This window comes from Macrobrachium rosenbergii, chromosome 16 (genome assembly GCF_040412425.1).
Source record: "Macrobrachium rosenbergii isolate ZJJX-2024 chromosome 16, ASM4041242v1, whole genome shotgun sequence".
NCBI classification, from domain to species: domain Eukaryota; kingdom Metazoa; phylum Arthropoda; class Malacostraca; order Decapoda; family Palaemonidae; genus Macrobrachium; species Macrobrachium rosenbergii.
Window position 1 is genome coordinate 28,878,018 of NC_089756.1, and position 14,610 is coordinate 28,892,627.

Genomic DNA, 14,610 nt, shown 5'->3' on the forward strand with positions numbered 1-14,610 from the left:
AGTAGAACGCCTCTGGAAATGATGTCATATGGCAAAAATAGTTGAGCTGCCGGCTCTCTTCAGAATTGTCTCGTGAGAAGATTAATATAATTTATGACGGTTAGATCGGAATTTTTTATTTGGTTGTGGGGGGGAAGGGTCAGGGCGGTGGTTCTTAACCAGTGGGGAATCCCCCCCACCCAGGGATAATTTCAGAGTTTCAGGGTGGAGAATTGTGACCACGGATTGGTAGGCTCAAATTGGCACTAGGACCACACAAAACTCAGTGTGCATGGGCCCGCACTACTGAGAGGTCACGCTGGGCTTTCTCTCCGCTAGCCTGTGTGTTTGTGTTGGTATTTTGTTGCAGATTATTTGGAATGTGCACCTTTTGAGGCAGACAATTTTGGAAAGGCGGGGAGGGGGATGGCATTCTGACATGTGGTGGAAGGGTTCTTGGGCCAAAAAAGGTTGAGAACCACTGGGTCAGGGGAACCTCGTGCTTGAGAAAGGCCCGAGTGATTTGGGAGGTCCAGATGCAATAAGGGAAAAAAAAGAATGAGAGAATAGAACTTATGGTTCGGCGAACGGGTCACGCTGACGCAATTACGGGACCGAATTCCTGAATTGGCGTTGTTGAGCAAAATTCTCCCGGGAATTCTTGGGGAGAATTTTGAGACCGGACAAACTCCTCTCTCTCTCTCTCTCTCTCTCTCTCTCTCTCTCTCTCTCTCTCTCTCTCTCTCTCTCTCTCTGTCTTGGTTGTCCGCTGATTTTTTATTTCTTTTCTCTGTGGGGCTGCAATGATATTTCAGCTTGATCTGGTGCGTTGAAGTGCATCACGGAAATGGACTCACATACATCTGCATACACAGAAATACGTACGTAACCACACACACACGCACACTACACATATATATATATTTTATATATATAAGATATATACGTGTATATATAATGTGCGCTTGAATTACAACAAATTTGTACACCAGTATATCTTGAGGATATATATATATATATATATATATATATATATATATATATATATATATAACATATATGTAATAATATATATATATATATATATATATATATATATATATATACACACAGTATACATATATGTGTGTAAATATATATCATAAATAAGTATATGGAAAAAAAGAACAGACTATGACTTTCAGAGTAAAAATTACCTTTTCAGTCAGCATTACTTTGTTTTCGTATTATCGTGACTTATCCCGCGAGAAAGTAAATTTAACTTAATTTTCTCTTGCTGCAGGTGACCTTGGATTTTCGAATATATCCGAATATTCTCTAGCTGTTACACAGTAAAGAATATTTTTTATCATTGCTGTCATATTGCTCTGTTGCAAATACGCTAAGAGCAGTACAATACACTTTAAAGAACTCCTAAATCAAATTTCCTGATTCATATTTCCTCTCGTAGGGGGGTTAGTGCCGTCAATGCACCCTCATGCGGTGTAATGTAGGCATTACTTAAGGTTCTTTGCGGCGTCCCTAAGGTCTCTAGCTGCAACCCATTTCGTTCCCTTTACTGTATCTCCGCTCATATTCTCTTTCTTCCCTCTTACTTTCCATCCTCTCCTAACAATTATTTCAGAGTGCAACTGCGAGGTTTTCCCTCCTATTACACCTTTCAAACTTTCCTACGTTCACTTTCCCTTTCGGCGCTGAATGACCTCAGGGGTCCCAGCGCTTGGCCTTTGGCCAAAATTCTATAGTCTGTCCTAATCCATTTTCTTTCTTTGTTCGTCGAAACCATTGACTAGCTGCAAGAACTGTTTTGACCAAATGGTTGAATACAGAGATGACGAAAGTATTCAAAGACTTCATGGCACGAGGAAAATTATTCCTCACTTGGACTCTACGTTCTTTCTCGTTCTCACTGAATTTCCATTATCTCCTATACTTCGCTGAGATTTTAATCATTTTTCTCTACTGATATTGCTGTTGTGTCAGTCGAATACTGAATTTAACTCTCTCTCTCTCTCTCTCTCTCTCTCTCTCTGTATATATATATATATATGTGTGTGTGTGTGTGTGTGTGTGTGTGTGTGTATTTACATACATTATATGCATGCATGTATATATATATATATATATATATATATATATATTCATAAATCTCTCTCTCTCTATATATATATGTGTGAGTGTGTGTGTGTGTATTTACATACATTATATGCATGCATGTATGTCTGTATGATGAGAAACTTACGAATGATTGGGTAAATAGAACACCTGCTTCTCTTTGATGCAAGAAAATGAATTCTGGACGGAATGTGGAATTCCTGATGTGTGAGCTGATGCAGTATATGCAGTATTCAGTGTAAATAATAAAGAGAACTTGCAGAAACTAGTGGAAGAGTTTGAAAATATTTGCGACGAAAGCAAAGGAAACCAGGAAGGTTTTTTTAGTTTTCTGTAAAAGAAAACTGTTGAGCTGGCTTTGTCTGTCCGTCGGCACTTTTTCTCTCCGCCCTCAGATTTTAAAAACTACTGAGGCTAGAGGGCTGCAAATTGGTATGCTGATCATCCACCCTCCAATCATCAAACATACCAAATTGCAGCCCTCTAGTTTTCAGTCTTTTGTTTATGTTTTTAGTCATCCCCAGTGGGCTTGCACTAAACACGCCGCGAAGTAGGAGACATACCGGGTTAAAACCCGTGGAGGTCACTATCTAGGAAAGCTCCAGTTAATTTTTTGAGCTATGAAAAGCTGTGAAAGAATGATAAAAATGTAGAGATTTATAGTTGTTGAAAGCTTAGTACCACAAGTGACAGGATGGACCAGTATTTTTGGGTAGTTCGGTCATGTGGAAAGATTGTGGAATTCGGAATTCTTCGAAGGCGAACATAGAGAGAAAGATCCAGAAAGCGTCAGAGATGTGTTGTAAAGGAAGGTCCGTAACATCCAGGAAACGCGAGAGTGCGTTTAATGTAGTGAATAGTTCAACGTGCTGCTGTTAAGCCTTTAGGTATAAAACTTCACATGCACCAGCTAATCTTAAAAACCTTACGTGCAGTGCACGGCGCTTGATTTATGTAAATATTGTTTAAAACATGACAAACGATGCAGACCTGACTGAGCAAAATCTTTTAAGACATTACATGATCACATGCGGTGCACATCTGTTGTCAACTGAATCTTTAAACCCTCACAAATGGCGCGCACCTGAGTCTATCCAAGCCTTTCAAGTCGTGCTAATAGTGCATTACTTAAGGGTCTTTGCAGCGTCCCTTCGACCCCTAGCTGAAACCCCTTTCGTTCCTTTTACTGTGCCTCCGTTCATATTCTCTTTCTTCCCTCTTGCTCTCCACCCTCTCCTAACAGTTATTTCATAATGCAACTGCGAGGTTTCCCTCCCGTTTCACCTTTCAAACCTTTCTATTCTCAATTTCCCTTTCAGCCCTGAATGACCTCACAGGTCCCAGCGCTTAGCCTTTGGCTTCTATATTCCATTCCGTTCCATGTCTTTTAAGTTTTACAAATTTACAAACAGTCTGTGCCTGTTTTGTTCAGAATCTTTTAAAACCTTGCAGGCGATGAGCAGCTGTTTCGAACAACCAGTGTTTAAAATCGAATTGCAGGCAGTGCATCCACATACAAGCTTCATTTTTAAAACCTCACAGACGACGCATATCCGTTCTCGATTCATCCATGTGGCATAAAGCGATGAAGAAGGATCCTTGCCGCTCTGAATTTGATGCCAATATTGCATCCAGTACTGATGGGAGATCGAAGGTCTCAGAAGAGAACACGGAAGGCACAGAACTTAATAGCTTAGAGGGGCAATACTTCTAGGCCCTGAAGGGAGAGGGAGCCGAGGAGGCTTCAACGAGGGATTGATCGAAGTTCACATGTACAGCTGAGCCTGCGGGGTCACAATGACAGGTGTGTAGGGGGGTGGTGACAATGGCAGGTGTGTGGGGGAATAAACCGAGGCGGTTCGCAGTAAAGTAGAAGGCGCCATGACCAAAATAGTGCCGGATGGAAAAGTAGACACACAACACACATATATATGTATATATATATATAATATGTATGTATTATGTATATATATATATATATATATATATATATATATATATATATATATATGTATTTGTATATATATATATATATATATATATATATATATATATATATATATATATATATATGTATTTGTATATGAACTTTAATTTTTAGTTAGACAAAATATCATTATCATTACCAGGGGTGATATATATATATATATATATATATATATATATATATATAATGTGTGTGTGTACATATATGTATGTATGTATGTATGCATGTATGTATGTACGTATGTATGTCACGTCTGGTAATGGTAAGGGATAATATTTGTGTGAATGAAAATTAAAGTTCATGCTTAAAATAGAAGGTTACTTTAGAATGTTCCTTCACTTACACGGACATAGTACAATATAAGGAACCAGACGTGTCAACGCTCTCTTTCGTTTTAAGTGCTAATTTAACGTTAATATGTTTTGAAATCCGCATTAAAGCGTCATATTGAGCCTTTTAGTGATAACTGTTCGCATCGTAAATTGGAGGAGTGGCGCCGTCATTCTGAATTCAGGTGATTAATAATTCGCAAGTTCAGTTGCAGCTTTTGTTTCCGGAATCTGAAAATTCAGAATTCATATTTTTAGAAGTAATTCGTTTTCAGAGTTTTTCATCTTAAAAGTTAATTCATTCTGCTTTTTTAACCCCGTCGGGGAGTAGTGCCGTCAGTGCACCTCACGTGGTGCACTGTAGGCATTACTTGAGGGTTTTTGCAGCTTCTCTTTGGCCCCTAGCTGCAACCTCTTTCATTCCTTTTACTCTCCCTCTGTTCATATTTTCTCTCTTCCATCTGGCTCTCCAACCTCTCAAACAATTGTTTCATAGTGCAACTGCTTTGAGGTTTTCCTCCTGTTGAACCTTTCAGACCTTCTTACTGTCAATTTCCCTTTCAGTGCTGATAGACCTCGTAGATCCCAGTGCTTGGCCTTAGGCCTAAATTCCGTATTGTATTCGCTTTAGTGCTTTGTAAGGCATCGCTGCAAAATAAGGTAAATCTTCAGGTACCGTGTTGAGAACTTATGTAATTTGAACTCACGGTGCTCTAAAATATTAATGTCACTTTCAGCTTATTATTTCATTTTCTTCATTTACTCTGTGTTATAATTACTTGTTTTTTGTCATATATTTATTTATAACATATTTATTACCCCCTGAAAGGTTATTATCTTATTTCAGGTTGTATGCGTGTTACTGTTTATAGCTGTTTGTTAGAAATGCAACTCAGAGTTAGGTGTGGAAACTTGAAGAGAAACTTGACCAAAGGTGGGCCTCTTGGCAGGTAACATGGGACCACATTTTGGGAGAAATAAGAATGTGGTTTTTGGGGGGAGAAGGGATTTTTAGTTCTCTTTAAAAGAAAACTATTGTGCCGGCTTTATCTTTTCGTCCGCACTTTTTTCTGTCCTCCCGCAAATCTTAAAAACTATCGAGTCTAGAGGGCTGCAAATTGGTATGTTGGTCATCCACCCTCCAATCATCAAGCATACCAAATTGCAGCCCTCTAGCCTCAGTAGTTTTTATTTTATGTAAGGTTAAAGTTAGCCATAATCGTGCTTCTGGGAACGATATAGGCTAGGCCACCACCGGGCCGTGGTTAAAAGTTTCATGGGGCGCGGCATTATACCGAGACCACCTAAAGATAGATCTATTTTCGGTGGCCTTGATTAGACGCCGTAGCGGCTGCACAGAAAACTCGATTGCGCCGAAGAAACTGGCGCATTTTTTAATTTGTAAGGATTGTGAACTGATCAGCCTTGGTGGAGGCTTGGCCTCAACGCTTTTGTTTATTTTGGCGCTGATTAAATGTACTCTAATCCTGCCTTCTTTTGCTTTCTTTCGTGCTCCTATTCTGTCGTCCTCTTGCGTGCATTTTGTTTATGGTTTTTCCTTGACCTTTTAGGTTTCATATGTATTTACTTCACTTCCTCTCCAGTGAATACGCTCTGACTCTTCCTTATTTTGTGTGAACCATTCATCTCTTGCTTACTCAGTTTTATATATATATATATATATATATATATATATATATATATATATATATATATATATATATATATGTATATATATATATCCATAGCCTATATACATATATATACATATATATATATATATATATATATATATATATATATATATATTGCTTGCACCCATTTCGGGATTTGGTTCTGTTTATTCCTTCTGTATTTCGTGTAGTTTTTACGCTTTCTGCCTCTCCGTTCTAATTTTAGGCTTTTCATTCAGGTAGGGCGCTCTTATTTCTCTCGCCGTTTCTTCATTTATGATAGAAATCCTTTTTCAGTTTGATTTATGGAAACTCGTTCAGTTTCCTTTATTTCCTCTGCCTGCAATTGCCAGTTCATTTTGGCTATCCTCTGCTCCCTTGCCTTTTTGTGTCCTTAGTAGATTTTTTTTGTGTCCTTAGTAGATTAGCAGGCTCTTCGTTGGGTGAGTCGGTAGAGCTGCGGACTGTCACTCGGTGGGCCGGAGTTCAATTCCCTGGCCGGCTGATGAAGAGTTAGAGGAATTTATTTCTGGTGATAGAAATTCATTTCTCGCTATAATGTGGTTCGGATTCCACAATAAGCTGTAGGTCCCGTTGCTAAGTAACCAATTGGTTCTTAGCCACGTAAAATAAGTCTAATCCTTCGGGCCAGCCCTAGGAGAGCCGTTAATCAGCTCAGTGGTCTCGTAAAACTAAGCTATACTTACTTACTTAGTAGATTGGCAATTTATTCTATCCTTTTCAAGTCTATTCATTATGTTTCGCTCACGGTTGTTCGGAGTGAGCTTGCACGTCCTTGTCCCGTTTCCATTTCCTCTGATTTTCACATTGTTTCCTTTGTGCTTTCATGCTTTTAGTCTCACTATTGCATTCTACTGTTTTTTAGATCTCAACTTCTCTACAATATTTTTAGGGGGTCTCTTCCTTCCCTCATTTGCTATGCTCATGTCAGTCTTCCAATTTTCACTTGCTTCTTTTTAATTTCCTGTAAAAGAAGTCTATTGAGATGGCTTTGTTTGTTCGTCCGCACTTTTTCTGTCCGCCCTCGGATCTTAAAAATAACTGAGGCTAGAGGGCTGCAAATTGGTATGTTGATCATCCACCCTCCAGTCATCAAACGTACCAAAATTGAAGCCCTCTAGCCTCAGTAGGTTTTATTTTATTTAAGGTTAAGGTTAGCCATGGATCGTGCGTCTGGCAGCCCCTTCCCGGAGGCATCGCCGATGCACCTTCACTTGACCGCATCTGGGGAACAACTGAGCGCTGAGAGTTTTATACTGCATTATACGCTGTACAGAAAACTCTATTGCGCCAAAGTATCTTCGGCGCGCCTGTATTTCGGTCTTTTTTCCACTTCTCTTCCTCCATGCTTTGTCCGTCCCGGTTCCATGGCTCCATTTCCACTCGCCCTGACCTACTGAGGCCCTCGTGCGAAGCGACACAGTTATCAAAGCAATATCGAAATACGGACTTTCGGAGAGATTTCCAGGGCCATTAAGTCAATTCGGGCAGAGGGGAGTTTGTTTATTAATGCAGTTGCAAATCGCTTTCCGATGTAGTTAGTGAGAGAAGTCAGTGTTTTTTCCCTACTTCGGCTCCACCTGAATCGTCGAACCGGTTGAAAGTAGTGGAAGGCCGCCTGAATGGAAATGGTGACCCTCTTTGGGGCTGCCGTAATAGTCGCCGCTCTGTTGTGTTGAATTGATAGATTGAATATAGAAATACAGAATTTAGGCCAGAGGCCAAGCAATGGGACCTACGAGGTCATTCAACGCTGAAACGGAAATTGACAGTAAAAGGTCTGAAAGGTGTAACAGGAGAAAAACCTCACATTGGGTGGAAAGTAAGTTGGAAGAAAGAGAGCATGAAAGGACGGGTTTGCAGCTGGGTGCCTAAGGAAGGGACGCTGCAAAGAACCTTAAGCAATGCCTACAGTGTACCGCATGAGGTGCACTGACGGCGCTCTACCCCCCTACGGGGAGCTCTACTGTGTTGACCTCTTTCCTCCATTCCCTTCTCTGCGAGAGATGAACGAGTATTGGCCTCATTTCCTTATTTACGCCTCTTGTCATTTTCCTTTCTGTCTCCTCCTCACGGATGATGAATTTGTATAAACCTCTTTTCGTAGTTTTCACTTTCACTGAGCTTTCACTTTTGCCGCCTCTTTCCCCCATCCCCCTTTCTTTTTTTGGTTAATAGATTTTGTCGATATGTCCTCTTAATTCTCTTTTTTCCTCTCTAGTTTTCTTCTCCACGTGTTTCCTCTTTACGATTCACTTTCACCGCCTCTTTTCCATTTTCGTTTTAATAGATGTATCGATGCGTTCTGTTAATTTCCACTTTCCTTTTTTCCTCCGTACACTTCAGTTTTGCACAGTCTGTACTTCCTAAATTAATGGACGTGTCGTGATCCTTTGTCGTGATCTTTCCACTTTGCGAATAATATTGCCTACTACCCTCTTTCCCTCGTTTTCATCTTTTCTTTGTCTGTCCCGTTTACGGTCGATGAATATGGCGGGAACCCCACCATCAATTCGTAGAGGGCTCTCCTTAATTTTGACCTCTCTTTCTCATTTCCACCTCATCTTTCTCTCTCACCTTCACGGTTTATGAATGTTTATTAGCGTCTCTTCCTTTCCATTTCCTCTCCCCCTCTCCTCTCTCTCTCTCTCTCTCTTTTTTTTCGTCTTGAAATTGCATCCATCCATATTAAGAAGGAGGTCCCATGATGCAGCGTCTTTGGCTGAGGAAAAAAAAATGTCGACTCGGAAGGTACGTTCTTCGTTAATCTTGCTCCATTAATTTGCAAGAGCAAGTAGGAGACGACAGGTCACGCTCCTTTTTAGTTTTCTGTGATGGAAAATTATTGTGCCGGCTTTGTCTGTCCGTCCGCACTTTATTCTGTCCGCACTTTTTCTGTCCGCCCTAAGATCTTAAAAACTACTGAGGCTAGAGGGCTGCAAATCGGCATGTTGATCATCCACTCTCTAATCATCAAACATGCCAAATTGCAGCCCTCTAGCCTCAGTAGTTTTTATTTTATTTGAGGTTAAAGTCAGCCATAATCGTGCTTCTGGGAACGATATAGGATATACCACCACCGTGCCGTGGTTAAAGTTGCATGGGCCGCGGCTCAGACAGCATCATACCGAGACCACCGAAAGATAGATCTATTTTCGGTGGCCTCGATTATACGATGCAGCTGCTGTACAGAAACCTCCGTGCATTTTCTTCTTGTTTTTTTTTTTTTTTCTATTTCCGCGATACGCATTAGCCTAGTAGCCCGGCCGCCCGTTGGCTCCGCTGATATCAATAGCCCCAATTAAAATCTGTCCGAACCCGGAATGTGACCGCTGACGTTTTACCGAGACATTTCGAATCAATGCCCGAAACCTTATTAGGATTCCGTCGGTGAACCGAATGGGAAATGAAGGAGCTCTCGTTCGGAAACGGAGAGGAATTCAAAAGGATTCGAATAAAATAAAATGCCCCCTTTTTTCGTTTGAGTAGTTACTCTCTATTTCTTTTCTTTTTTTACTGTCGTATGATTAGGGATCTACTGTATATATATGCGTGTTTGTGTGTGTGTGTGTATATATATATATATATATATATATATATATATATATATATATATATATATATATATATATATATATATATATATATATAATATATATATATATATATTATTATATAATGTCTCAGTTTCCGTTTCCTCCTAGTTTTTTCTTCTCTTTTGGTCTTCCTATTTTCATTTCTCAGTTTTTTTTTCCTCTTTTTACTTTGGTTCCATTTTTAATACTTTTTTTTTTTGTCTAGCCCCCGTTCCCATTACCTCCTTATTTCTTTACCACATTTTTATCCCCTTCATGCTGTCGCTTTCAACTTTTCCCCGTTTATTCACTTTTTAGTTTTCTGTAAAAGAAAACTATTGAGATGGCTATGTGTCTGTCCGGCCGCCCTCAGATCTTAAAACCTACTTAGGCTAGAGGACTGCAACTTGGTATGTTGATCATCCACCCTCCAGTCATCAAACATACCAAATGGCAGCCCTCTAGCCTCAGTAGTTTTTATTTTATTTGTTAAAGTTAGCCATGGTCGTGCGTCTGGCACCGCTATAGGTGCCAACAACACAGGCCATCACCGGGCCGTGGCTGAAAGTTTCATGGGCCTTGGGTGAGTGTTTCATACAGCATTATACGCTGTACAGAAACTCGATTGCACCGAAGAAACTTCGGCGCATTTTTTACTTGTTTTTTTATTCTAACCCATTTTCGTGTTAGTCTCTTTCCTTAGTTTGAAAATCCTTTTTAATGGTAATAACGAAGCCTGAACTGCTTATCTGAAAGCACTTATTAATTATATCATTAGCAGTGATGAATCTTTGATTTAAGCTGATGAAGCCTGAGTGCTTTTCTCTGAACGTGTGTATGAGGTCATTAATTTTATCAATTGCCTTCGTAACTACTAATTACTAATCTAGTTGATGTTGTCAGATTTAGTTATGTATGTATATATATATATATATATATATATATATATATATATATATATATATATATATATATATATATATATGGGGTTGCTATTTCCTGTCAGCCTTCTCCACCGTCGTCTGTCCAGTGCATCTTATCTCCTTAAACCTTTCCCCCTCCCGCATATCATTTGCTATTTTATCCTTCCATCTGAACTTTGGCCTTCCCTCCTCCCCCATGCTCCTCGTAACCCTCTTAAGCACATGCTCTTCTTCTCTCCGTATGACATGACCAAACCACTGCAGTCTTCTTCCATGGGCCTTCTTCGATACTTCCCCACACACGCTTTGGGTCGGTAAGAAACTGTCAGAATTGGAAAGAAACTGTCAGGGTCGGAAAGAAAGTGTCAGGGTCGGAAAGTGTCAAGGTCGGAAAGAAACTATCGGGGTCGGAAAGAAAGTGTCAAGGTCGGAAAGAAACTGTCAGGGACGGGAAGAAACTGTCAGGGTCGGAAAGAAACTGTCAGGGTCGGAAAGAATCTGTCAGGGACGGGAAGAAACTGTCAGGGTCGGAAAGAAACTGGAAACTGTCACGTTCGGGAAGAAACCGTCACGTTCGGAAAGAAACTTTCAGGGTCGGAAAGAAACTGTCAGGGTCGGAAAGAAACTGTCAGGGACGGGAAGAAACTGTCAGGGTCGGAAAGAATCTGTCAGGGTCGGAAAGAAACTGTCATGGTCGGGAAGAAACTGTCAGGGTCGGAAAGAAACTGTCACGTTCGGGAAGAAACTGTCAGGGTCGGAAAGAAACTGTCACGTTCGGGAAGAAACTGTCAGGGTCGGAAAGAAACTGTCACGTTCGGGAAGAAACTGTCAGGGTCGGAAAGAAACTGTCACGTTCGGGAAGAAACTGTCAGGGTCGGAAAGAAACTGTCACGTTCGGGAAGAAACTGTCAGGGTCGGAAAGAATCTGTCAGGGTCGGAAAGAATCTGTCAGGGTCGGAAAGAAACTGTCAGGGTCGGAAAGAAACTGTCACGTTCGGGAAGAAACTGTCACGTTCGGAAAGAATCTGTCAGGGTCGGAAAGAAACTGTCAGGGTCGGAAAGAAACTGTCAGGGTCTGAAAGAAACTGTCACGTTCGGGAAGAAACTGTCAGGGTCGGAAAGAAACTGTCACGTTCGGGAAGAAACTGTCAGGGTCGGAAAGAATCTGTCAGGGTCGGAAAGAAACTGTCACGTTCGGGAAGAAACTGTCAGGGTCGGAAAGAAACTGTCACGTTCGGGAAGAAACTGTCAGGGTCGGAAAGAAACTGTCACGGTCGGGAAGAAACTGTCAGGGTCGGAAAGAAACTGTCACGTTCGGGAAGAAACTGTCAGGGTCGGAAAGAAACTGTCACGTTCGGGAAGAAACTGTCAGGGTCGGAAAGAAACTGTCACGTTCGGGAAGAAACTGTCAGGGTCGGAAAGAAACTGTCACGTTCGGGAAGAAACTGTCAGGGTCGGAAAGAAACTGTCACGTTCGGGAAGAAACTGTCAGGGTCGGAAAGAAACTGTCACGTTCGGGAAGAAACTGTCAGGGTCGGAAAAAAACTGTCACGGTCGGGAAGAAACTGTCACGGTCGGAAAGAAACTGTCACGGTCGGGAAAAAGAAACTGTCAGGGTCGGAAAGAAACTGTCACGGTCGGAAGAAACTGTCAGGGTCGGAAAGAAACTGTCACGTTCGGGAAGAAACTGTCAGGGTCGGAAAGAAACTGTCACGTTCGGGAAGAAACTGTCAGGGTCGGAAAGAAACTGTCACGGTCGGGAAGAAACTGTCAGGGTCGGAAAGAAACTGTCACGGTCGGGAAGAAACTGTCAGGGTCGGAAAGAAACTGTCACGTTCAGGGAAGAAACTGTCAGGGTCGGAAAGAAACTGTCACGGTCGGGAAGAAACTGTCAGGGTCGGAAAGAAACTGTCACGTTCGGGAAGAAACTGTCAGGGTCGGAAAGAAACTGTCACGTTCGGGAAGAAACTGTCAGGGTCGGAAAGAAACTCTCTACAGGGGGACGTCGCGTCGGCCGTTGGAAGCATGTCGTGACTTTCGTCTTGTTTTTATCTTCCTGGCCATTTTCTTGATACCAAGGTCTAGACCTTGCTTGATACTACGATGTTATCGTGAAATATCAAACTCTATGTCCATTCAGCTCGATATATGTAAGTGTGTCTCATGAAAGGAGCCCATAAAAACACCAAAGGCTCAGAAAGTCATAGCAGTATTTCGGAGACACTGTCTCTCTCCCTCAACAGGCAGGTAAAGAATGAAATAAGAGTTACAGAGCAGTGGTATTTATACCAGTGAAGGAAGTGTGTGTGTGTGTGTGTGTGTGTGTGTTAGAGAGTGAGATAGAAAATGGAATAAACCGGAAGAAGTTCATCCTTATCTTTTGATCACATATGTTCACCTTTCCTCCTGGCAGGTGGAGCCGTCGACTGTTTCCTGTGCAGCTACTCGCCACGCGGGAACTCGACGCGAGCAGACCGCTGTACGGACGAGAACTTCGTCAAGGAGGAGACTGAAGTCGGCTCCTGTAGTCTAGGGTGCGAGTCAGTTCTGATCACCGATGTCAATGGTAAGGACGAATCCTGCTGAATTCTTGACGTAACTGCATAGTGACATAAGTACACTTGCGTAATTCTGTCTCAACCGTCCGCCTTTTTTTTTTTGCAGGTTGCTTCAGAAGGTGTTCATTTACATCCCATACATTGTTTGATTTATGTGCGCGTACATACACCACACACACACACACATGATACATATATATATATATATATATATATATATATATATATATATATATATATATATATATATATATATCACTGACATTCTTCTCATTTTCTCTTAGGTTCTTACTTCCATCATGACTCACCCTCCATACATTCTTTTAATACTCCTGAACCAGTCCATCTCGAGGTTAGATAAATTAACTTCATCACTTACACAATTGTTCTGTGCCTAATACAATTACTAACAGGGCCTCACTACAACTGGATGGTATCTGGCAGAGTTATTTATTCAAGGAAAGTTACAAGCTTCTAGGACCAACCCCCTTTCCAAATTTGTCAGCCTCAAAAGGTGCATTCCAAATAATCTGCAACAAAACACTTAACACAAACACACAAGGTAGCGGAGAGAAAGCCCAGCGTGACCTCTCAGTAGTGCGGACCGATGCACACTGCCTTTTGTGTGGTCCTAGAGCCAGTTTGAGCCTGCCAGTCTGTAGTCACAATTCCCCCTTGGTTGAGAACCACTGCTTTAAAGGATTCCGTCATTTGATTTTATTTTGTTATCTTTTTCCTAAATGTGTTTTTTAGGATGAGGTTCATTTCTTGACAGGCTAAAAAAAATTTTTTTTTTTCTTTGGTCATGAAACGTACCTGAATATTTTTTAATGAATTATGTTAAAAATAACCAAACCAGCTTCTCATATGACTGATATATATTGTTTATATTATTTCATACTTAATGAATGGGAATCGATACCCAAAGATGTCATTTTCTTATGAGAGTTCTTATTGAGAATTTAAAACTGAATTATAATTAAAAAATACTCTACCTTAACAGTGACATTTTTTCTGAAAATAAGTCAGCTTTAACATTTTTTTTCTATACAACTAGCTCATGTTTTTGACAGCACCTCTTTTCTGAAAATATTATCTAATTCAAAATCAGATTTTCGGGAACTTTTGTAGTTCAGAAGTAAACTTTTTTCTAAAGAAGTTTTCCAGTTCAGAATAAAGTTTTTTTCTAAAAACTTTCACAGCTCAAAGTATAATTTTCTCTTCAAAAACTATTCTTCAGTTCGACAGTGTCAATTTTTCCAAAACTTTCCTCGTTCAGAACAAACCCTCTTTTTCCCACTGAAGCATATAATGTTTCAGGATGCTGAAATTCGGCTTGCAGTGGCGTGTGGTGGCCAAATAAACTGGAAGAGGTAACAGATAGATAGATAGATAGAGTATAGGATTTAGGCCAGAGGCCAAGCGCTGGGAATTACGAGGTCATTCAGTG

The 14,610-nt window shown here is 40.7% G+C and overlaps 1 protein-coding gene across 2 annotated transcripts in view; it reads left to right on the forward strand.

The window, feature by feature from the left end:
* Window positions 1–14,610, forward strand: part of LOC136847244 (uncharacterized) — a 201,089-nt gene that overhangs the window by 169,375 nt on the left and 17,104 nt on the right. For both annotated transcript variants that reach the window (XM_067118742.1, XM_067118741.1), the window contains exon 3: window positions 13,016–13,168. In XM_067118742.1, coding sequence (XP_066974843.1) covers window positions 13,016–13,168 — 153 coding nt within the window. The remainder of the gene's footprint in view (window positions 1–13,015; window positions 13,169–14,610) is intronic.